Raw genomic sequence first — 10,322 nt, 5'->3', positions numbered from 1 at the left:
GGTGGGTGGGTGGTGGGGGGGGGGGTTTGATGGTCAATTAGTGTGGCCTCATATACAAACAATGTGTAGCATTGGTTGGGGGGTGGGGGGGAGCAGGGGTGTTGATGGGTTTAGTAGTTTTCAACAATTACACTATCTTATGAAATGTGAAAATAAAATTTACAATCCTTTGTAGAGTGGGGAGCATGGTTTCTCTCAGCTTAAATGTGTCTCTGTGAATACTGGCATTAGTTATTAAGTCCTTTCAACTTCAGCTGAATGCCTAACAATCAGCAGTTCATAGTTTTTTTTTTTCCCTTTTACCTCTGTAAAATCCAATGGTATAAGTAGCCACTTCCATATTATGTGAGGCTTGCTATTTTGTTATATTTGCAATCAAATTTTGTTCTGTTATTTCTTATGAATCTAAAGTGGCTTAGTTTATCTAATCATGGGTGTCTTCTAAATGTGCCATCAATTAATTAATTTAGCTTTTATTTTTCTAGCTTGATGCAAATGTATCTTACATATTTTCAGTATTTTTTATGGACCAAGAACTTTAATGCAGATTGTTTGTTTGCCTTAGTTGACCAGTTTTTGAATAGAAACTTGGATTGGTTTGATTAACTTTGACAGGTTAAGCAATCACCTACATCAGCAGTTTAGTTTTCGTGTTTGAGAGATGCTTCTATATCAATTACTCTTATGCATGGGCTCACTTTCCCCCAATAATCAGCACAGTGTGTAATACTGGTAATTTGAGTAGTGAATGTGGTCCGAATGTAACACTTCCTGATCTAACACCATGTTGAATAATTGCTTCTAGTTCCTGTTCTAACTTCTTGTCCACCAACCACTTTCTCAAAAAGTCCAAATAATGGAGAGAGGAGAGGTATGTGCTAAAAAATTGTCAATTGACATGCAAGGGTGTTGAGAAAAGTAATTATTCCAACTTTTGCATTGCAACTCCTGCAGGGATTTGATTTCCATTAATGTTGTTATCTTACCACAACTCCATTGCAGGTTTTTGCATTTGTTGCTCCTAAAATTATTGGTGGAAAGAATGCACCATCTCCTGTAGGTGAGCTGGGAATGGTTGAGATGTCACAAGCCTTGGATCTAATTGATGTTTGCTTCGAGCAGGTTGGCTATCATTCCTCTCTCTCTCTCTCTCTATGCATAATTAGTTTTAGTTGCTTCCAAGATAGTTTATGATTGATGAACATATTTTCACAGAATTTGCTTGTAATTGATTGTATTGCAGTGATACATACTCTGCTTAATGCTTTAATCCATAATTTAGACCTGTTGGAGAAATTTGAAGTCAGTTCCATCGTTCTTAATTTGCTTTTTATGATTAATGTGTTTGCGATGTGCATAGTAGGAATAAGAAGAGTTTGACAAGGAACAGGGAATGACTATTACTATAATGTCTTTACTTTGTCAAGTGCATGTATATGCCTATTGCCTCAGTTAAACATGGAAACCTAAAGCCTTAGGATGCCTTTGATGCAACAACACCAAGGGTAAAACCAGCAACAGGGTTATCACTTGATTTCTGGGCCAACAGCTGATTATTTCTTCCTCTGGACTTAGAAGAGAAGACCATGAGTAACAGCAGTGTTACCTGGGCTTGGATTATAGAGAACAAAGTGTTAACTATTGGTTGTGGGTGATATCTGTTTCCACAGGCATTTCTCAGAGGTTTCTAATAAAGGTTCCCTTAGTACTTTGAATATTTAAAAAAATCAAGAAAAAAACCTATTTTCTGTAAGTTACTTCGAACTTTGAACCAGACATGCATTGTAAATGCATCCAGTGTTAGACTAGATCCTTATTAAGTTAATAACGAGCATACCAATCAAAAGGCAAAGTGACAGTTTATGATAGTTTTATCACTATCCTATTCTGAATACCCTTTATCCTCTTTTTTTGGTTTTGTGAATAATCGTTGCTTGATTTGTTAAAATATAAGATAGACGTAATTAATACTGAAAGGGACTTTTTGTCACACAATTGACCCTTGTGAGTTAGTGTTGGAAGAGGAAAACAGCAGAAAACAAAATCACAGCAGAATAATGGCTAAATTTAGGGTAAATTGAAGTTGGAACGAGATAATTAGGGTTTAGGGGTCATAAGAAACCTCTAATATCTGCATAGATTGATAAAATAACAAAAACTTCTTTTTAGAATAACCTAGCAGCAGCCAATTTATGTTTGTCTAAGGCCTATATCTCTTTAGACTAAAAGGATTCCTAGTCTTAGTCCTGAAGTAAAACTACTTGGCCTCTAAAGGTAAAAAATTAAAAAGTCACATGCTAATCACATGATCCTAAATTAATTAAAATAATTCTAAAGAAAGCTCCTGCATCACCTTCATATGCGATAAGAGTCATGAAATGAATATTGCCCTCTACTCTTGTCCATGAAAAATACTTGACCTGGCTTTAAAGCTTTGTATTGTTTGTGCCATATGCTTGTCACCTAATATAAGCTATAAAAAATATCTCCAGTTCGCTGAACGTTTTTGTTTATTGTTAGTATATTGATTATTAGTAGAAGTCATTGTATGTTATAATGTTTTCCATCCAGTTTAATGAGGCATGTGGCAAAGCAATAATTTTTCCTCATTTTTTCAAGTGAGCTATAATTCTTCACCCATCTAACTTCAACTAATATTTTAATACAAACAATTGTTCATGTAAAAGCATTTAATTAGTGAATACTAACCTTTTGGATCAACTGGAGTATGCAATTATTATGATGCTCTTTTCCCTGAAATGGCTACTTGGCTGGTGAAAGTTTCCTTGATTGCATTGTTTTATATGTCAATTATTTTTGAAATGTCAATGGGAAAGAAAATAGCAAGCCAATTGTCTATGGACATTACAATTGAGAAAACAAGCCTTCAAGAATCAGAATGAAAGGAATTAAAAGTATGTGCATATTTAAGCACTCCATCTAGTCATGACTATACTCTGCATGCATGTTTTGCAAAATGTCTTTCATCCTCCTGATTATGTGTGCATTGATGCTTCCTATGCTTGAACTACAGGTTGGACCAGACATGCTTATCAGTGGATTTTTACAGCCTGTACCGGACTTGGTACCAGTTATTCCATCAGAGGATGAAACCTTTGCAATTGATCCTTCTATCACCCCTTATGAATCGAGGATCATATTCTTCTATAAAACATGGGATCCTTATGGAGCTTTTTCGAATTTTTCTCCGCATCCAATTCAAATGCCTGATGGAAGTGGTGCTTATGCCACATGGTCAAGCGTAGAGCACTATTACCAGGCACTCAACTTTTCAACATCAATCTGTTTTCTCTGTCAATCTGTAAAGGCTGTCATATCTTATTTTATTTTCTGAATTTTAGGCACACAAGTTCGTGGGGGTGGATGAACCTGTGGCAAAGGATTGTGTTGAGAAGATCAAATCTGCCAAGAGCCCTGAGGAAGCAGCACGAATGGGAAGATCAATGCAGAAGCAGCGCCCAGATCTGGTGAGTTTCCTAGTTTGAACAGAAATTCAACTTGGGCCCTTTTCTGACATATGACTATTTGTAATGGGCAGAAGCTCATTTCGTTATGTTTGCATACTATCTCCGAACCTTGGGAGGAATCAGCATGACACAACTTAAGTAAACTTGAAATACGAGAGTAAAGTATCTCACAAGTCTTTTCTTACTTTCTCTCAGCAGTTGTGCAAAACGATTGACAAACATATACTACAAACATATACTAAATACTATATAATTTAGAATTGCATGATAGAAGTTATTAATGAGGGAGACTCAAGTTCCTTGATCAGTTCACGTGAAGACATTGATACTTGTAGGTTGGATGGTTATGCAATCTAGAATGGAGTGGTATGGTACTTATTAAAACATAAAACTCTTTGCCCTAGAGTGTTAAGAAACAATTTTGTGATTTCATGTCCGTGAAATTTTTTTGGGTACTTTCTAGCAGTCAGCATCTTTTTAGGAAGGAGAGGCTGGGACCTTGATATTATAAAACTCTACAGAAGTAGAAAAAAGAGGCAATTATTTATGAACATTATGCTCTAACATAGGATGCCTGCACATCTATTTCCATGTCTTTCTTCCAATATAAGAATAAGATACTCTTCTTGGGAACAACATGCATGCTGGAATTAAATACCTTGAGTATATCCTAGTGGTAATCTGATCGAAGCCAATACTGTGATGAACCAGGTGAGGTCTGACTGGGAAGATTTGAAGATTGATGTTATGTATAGAGCATTGAAATGCAAGTTCTCAATTTATCCTCACTTGCAATCTATGCTGCTCTCAACTGCTGGATCTGTTCTTGTTGAAGCTTCACCACATGATCTTTTTTGGGGTGGTGGGCGGGAAGGGGAAGGCCTAAATTATCTGGGCAGGCTGCTGATGCTCATACGGTCAGAGTTTCTTGGTGAGTGCTCCTCAACAAGTGAAATCACTTGCGAAGCTCTATAATATGCAGCGAAAGAAAGCATGTTGAGAATGAATACAGATTGTTGGTGTAAGATGAAGTGTTATCCAAAGTGGTGATTAAATTCTATTGCTATCATAACTCACGAGTCAATCAGTCCACTTCACCTTTTGTATGGAGGACGGGTGTCATCATTCAGACAATCTTTTTCAAATATGATAGGTCAGATAGGTAATTCAGAATAATTTAAAGATTTATATAGTATTTTGCAATGTTGGAAGCCTAGGAAGTGTTTTGCGGAGAACTTGTACTGAATGCCATTTGGCTGCACACTGAGTTGACATCCGCTCTGTGAATATCCTATTACTTATCTGAATCTTATCTTCTTTCAAATTAGCTATTTTTTTTTCGTATAGGAGAAAATTAGTTTGTTAACCTTCGAGATAATGACTTCTTTCATTTCCCTTTTGCAAAATTAAAGCTCGCTTGCGTCATACCAGTGTGAAATGAAAGCATGGCTTGCCATCATTTTCCTTGTTCATATTTGTTTTCTCTCTCTACAATGCCGGGGATGGATGTCCATTGTCCAAGGAAGAAGGTTGGTTAATTTGTCACATTTTATTTATGAAATAGATTGAATTGATATTAGTTTAGATACAACAAAATAATTATATTAGATGGAATAAGTACATTTGATGTTTAATTTGTCACATTTTATTTATGAAATAGGTTGAATTGATATTAGTCTAGATACAACAAAATAATTCTATTACATCACATTTGATGCAATAAGTAGCTATCTAATAAGTAGCTTATGTCAGAATTGAGAAATTCTTTGGCTTGCAATACATTTACACCTGATAATGATCAATAAGTAGCTATCTAATAAGTAGCTTATGTCAGAATTGAGGAATTGAGTGGCTTGCAATACATTTACACCTGATAATGATTTGCTAGTATTTTCATTTGTTTCTATACCATGAACATTCTTTTCTTTAGTTTGTGATGGTGAGAGAATATTATTGTTCATAATTATATTAGGTAATGGAACAAATATGTCCTAAAAATCATCGTCTTTCTTTTTGTTTTTTAATCCCCTTGAAAATGATTTTTGGTACAATAAAGTTGATTTTTCTATTAAAAAAATTCATACTTGCATGAATTTCTCTTGTTTGAGGTTGTAACATTTGTATTATTATTATTTTTCTAAAACATATTTTTCAACTTTAAGATTAGGTTTAGATTGAAATTTGCTTGGTATGTGAATAAATATTGTACAATTGAAAACTTTCATTCGTAAATCATTTCTATTCATGTATGGGGAAAATAATGTTTTAGGCAATCTAATGGTGTAAGAAATTTCAAAGCTTGAGTAGGCATCCTGTTAATCAAATATAATTTTGTTAGAATAACTACACTCTTTAAATACTTTGTAATATTTATAGAAAACATTATGGCATAAGTCAATTCAAGTAAATATTAATTTTTTTTTTAGAAATTCTATTTTGTTGAGGAGTGTCATAACATATAGACAGATGTTGGATCCCTTTTTCTTTCAAGAAATCCTCTATATACTCATTAGAGTATTTTGTCCCCTTATCATAATGAATTGTGTTAATTCTTATCTGATATTGGCTTTCTATCATTTGGTAAAAGTTTTTAAACAATGCTACTATTTAACATTTTTCACATATAAAATAAACCTAATATAATCTTGTGTAATCATCATGAGGTTTATTATAAGTTAAAAATCTCAAACGATAAAAATACCATGATTATAGAGAGACCCAAAATATTTATTTTTAATTCACTTATGTCTCCACTTTTTAAAAGGCTATCACTACTCTTTATATAGAGAAAAACTAAAAGCCATCTAGTAATACTAAATAAGAAAAATAATCTAGAAAAATTATTCCCTTCAAATAGAGAAATAAAAGTAGAAAAACACAATAACATATAATAGAAAAAAAATAAAAAAATAAAATTATCTAAGGAAAATATTTATTTTCCTGAAAAAGCTCTTACATTAATCTTCTAAAGTTGGAAGAAAAACTTATCATTAAGTTTAGACCTCAGTCAATAACCTTAGAAAAAAAATAAATATCCAAGAAAAATATTTATTTTTCTAAAAAAACTCTTACATTAATCTTCTAAAGTTGAAAGAAAAACTTATCCTTAAGTTAAGACCTCAATTAACAACCTTTATAAACCACAAATATCTTTTTAATTATGGGTCATCGCATCATAAGTTCCTAATATAATATCTTTGTATAAGTCACCGCATTATGAGTCCCTAATACAATACTTTTATGAGGGTCACCCCCTATTGGATCCCACTATTAGGATTTTTAATAATAGTAATTGACACAAATAGAAAAAAAATCACACATTAATTTTTAGATGTCCTTTTCTGTAGGTGAAACTCCTAATCCCCTCATTTAAGAGCATGTTTTGTTATGAAATCTTTTTTATTCATGGTTATTTATCAAAACAATGAAAAACTACTAGAAATAATTAAGCTTTGATACACATCCTTTATGACCTTTAACCATAACCACTGTGAATCGTTGGACTTTGATATCATGTAAATAAAAAGTATTATTTAGGAATCAATATATTAGGTATTATTTAGAAATCAATATATTGACTTAAATCAAAATAGTTTGTATAAGGTTCCTATTTAAATGAGAATAAGTCATGAAACTAGAAACTAAACCAAATCATTTATCCAAATTAGAAATGATTTCTAATTTATAGGAGTTGACTAATATCAAATCTATCTACCATTGTAGACAACTTACTATACAATATTTTCATAACATATTTCTAGTTCATTTGATATAAGTAGTAGATCAAAAACAAATTTGAAGATGTTTATGATCATATAATAGAAGAGATGGGAGGGGTTGAGGGATTTAATGATAAGATTTTATAAGATGATCTTAACATTGCTATCAATAAGAAATAGTTATAAATTTAAAAAGGCTCTTGAATTGAAGGAACCTAAAATAACGTAGCAAGTAGAAGAAAAAAAAGCCAAAATATATAATCATCTTGAGGAAGTGATGGGTTTCACTAGAAACCAAGGAAATATGAAATTGAAATTAAAAAAAAAAGAGAATAAATGAATCAAAAGAAGAATAAGAAAGGAAAATGTGATAGACAAATTTGTAGGAAGGATTAATGATCTATAGGCCTAACATGTAGGTATGAAAGTAGTTGCATAATCATTAACTTCTTTAAATATAATTCAGATAAAGATGTTTCTTATGAACATAAGTAAAATATTCAAGAGCTAGCAAGAATTATTTGCAAAGGAAAAAATAAATAGGGTTATTATAGATGGTATAGTCATGACATTGGGTACTATAGAACTTTAAAAAAGAAATTGAAAACTTCACTAGGGAAGAACTTTTAAAGAACCTTTTAAAGTGAGAATATACATGGTTTGATGTAAGAAATGATTGTAAGAAAAAATGATATAAGAAATACACGGAAAGGAAAAATATTTATCTAGAAATGATAGATAGGTCCTGGTTACGTGGATTAAAGACTTAAAATAAAATATAAGAGTCAAATTGGAAGGCTTGAGAAAAATGAAAGTATTTTGAAACAAAGACACAGTAAAGTTATCGATGCAATTATTAGTGGTACAAGGATTACAAATGAAAACTTGGAAAACATAAAGACTTATATTAGGTAAGTTATAACCATTAAGTCTAATTTTATGAAACAAAAGTTAATGGAGAAAATATCATTAGGAGAAGAAGACTTGATATATGTGAAATTCTTATAAACGATATAATAGTCAAAACAAATACCATAAAAAAACTTTATAGTGGGAAGGATATTTATTTTTAATGGGGATTAATGTTGATATTTTGTACTATGATTTTTTAAGCAGAGAAAGGTTGGTAAGAAAAAGATTAAGCAAGTCATCATGCCTTTACATACATTTTGAAGAATCAATATTGCTAATGGGTTGAATATTGCTTCCACTTACTATAAGATCCTACCTATGTGATATAACGTGATCCTAATATAATTTCTAGTTATAAAGAAGTTATCGATTGTCAATATCAAAAAGTTTGGCTTTGATTAATGAATGACTATTTGCATTGTTAAAGATAATTTTATTTAAATTGTTATTTTATCCAAATTAAATAAAGAATTAGTCAAGTTTATCTTATAGGGTATAACATTATTTTTTTTTAATTATCTAGTTTGTTTATATAAATTATTTGAGAAGTTCAAATATGTTTTATATAAAAAAATAAAATAAATACAAGTTGTCCAAAGATAATTATTAGATAAATGTTTTTTTAACACGAATAGTAGTCTGTTAAGAACGTAACAGACTAGAAAGCTTGAAGATAATATTTATCAAAGGTTCTTATCTTTACCATATAAATATTTATATATAAAAAAAGACAATCTGAAGCATTAAAGAATCTAGAGTATCACTCGACGGAGCAAAGTAAGATTGCCCAATCAACTAAGGAGTTACACAAAATCTCACAGCATATACTTTTGACATATGAGTGGAGTGTGAAAAAAGCTTTTCTCAAATCACTAGAAAAAAAAAAACCTAACACTCAGTTGAGTATAGATGGACTAAGCCTAAAACTCCCTTTAACAATTGGTTCAGAGATGAATGCACCGATTGTAATTGGTATAATAAAGGCCTAAACGCTATATTCATAGCAGTGTCTCCTGATAAATTTAAAAGAATCTCCATGTGTGAGATAACCAATGAAGCTTGAGATATTCTTAAAGTTACCCATAAGGGAACCAACATAGTGAAAAACTCCAAATTATAAATGCTAACCTTAAGACTTGAAGAAATAAAAATGTTGGAGGATGAATCTTTCATTAAGTTTTATGCAAAACTTCTTAATATTGTATATTTCAAGTTCAATCTAGAAGAAAACAGTAAAGGACTCGAGAAGAGTATGGAAGATTATGAGATCCCTACTAGAAAGATTTCAGCTAAAAGTGTTAGTTATAGAAAAAAGCAAGGATTTGGACACTATACATGCTGAAGAATATGGCCAAAAGTAGTAGGAAGAACATAGCTAAAGATAGTGCAACTGAAATTGAACTAAAAACCTAAAAAAAGAGTAGTAAATGGAGGGGTGAATCCAAACACTCAGTAAGAGATAATAACTATTATGCATGCTAACATACATTATGAGATACATGATTATAGTTGTATAAAGCATGATATATAACAAACATGTAATGAACAAAGGGAGTATGCATGTTAGAATAATATATCATATTACTGACATCCTATTCATCAGCTAGGAAACATATATAAGTGTAGGGGGGTCAATTCGTATAGTATTGACATCTTACTCGTCAACTACGAATCAAAATACCATGTATACATAAGCTAGCTAGTATTCATTAGCATGAAGTAACTAACTACTCTATGTTAGTTTGAAGTTTTTTTATAGCAGTCTAAATGGAGTCAAAATAATCGTGAGCTCAAATGAACAAATAACATGGATATAGGGTTCATGGTTTATCATCAACTTTAAAGACTTGTCAAAAATCTTTAAAAGATATGATCCACCAAATCTGCAACCAGTTAGGTGGAGTATGTTAGGAAAGAAAACAATCTAAGGCTCAACATGAGAATACTATTGGCATTCTGACCTCAAGACGCCTTGAAATGTTACATATGGACCTAATAGGTCCCACTCAAACTGAGAGTCTAAGTGGAAATAAGTATATCATTGTTATTATAAATAACTATTTGACACAACCAAAAAATTAATGTCTTCTTTCAAGTGCAGGAGTGTCAAAGTAATAAATAACCCCGCAAGACCGGAGTCGAACCATAGGAAGAATAATTGTATAAATTATAAATAACAATAATATAACAACAACAACAACAA

General features: G+C 31.6%; 1 protein-coding gene across 1 annotated transcript in view; it reads left to right on the top strand.

Annotated features, from left to right (window-relative positions):
• LOC105112806 (cytidine/deoxycytidylate deaminase family protein) overlaps window positions 1-4,947 on the top strand; it is a gene marked incomplete at its 5' end in the record, with an annotated part of 8,040 nt that extends 3,093 nt beyond the window's left edge. The window contains 4 exons of the mRNA XM_011008664.1: window positions 1,003-1,122; window positions 3,035-3,280; window positions 3,363-3,488; window positions 4,200-4,947. Coding sequence (XP_011006966.1) covers window positions 1,003-1,122; window positions 3,035-3,280; window positions 3,363-3,488; window positions 4,200-4,463 — 756 coding nt within the window. The remainder of the gene's footprint in view (window positions 1-1,002; window positions 1,123-3,034; window positions 3,281-3,362; window positions 3,489-4,199) is intronic.
• Window positions 4,948-10,322: the final 5,375 nt, after the last annotated feature.

The sequence above is a fragment of the Populus euphratica genome, unplaced genomic scaffold, assembly GCF_000495115.2.
Source record: "Populus euphratica unplaced genomic scaffold, PopEup_1.0 scaffold363.1, whole genome shotgun sequence".
NCBI lineage: Eukaryota > Viridiplantae > Streptophyta > Magnoliopsida > Malpighiales > Salicaceae > Populus > Populus euphratica.
The sequence above is the reverse complement of the archived record's forward strand: the minus strand, read 5'-3'. Positions and strand labels throughout refer to the sequence as shown.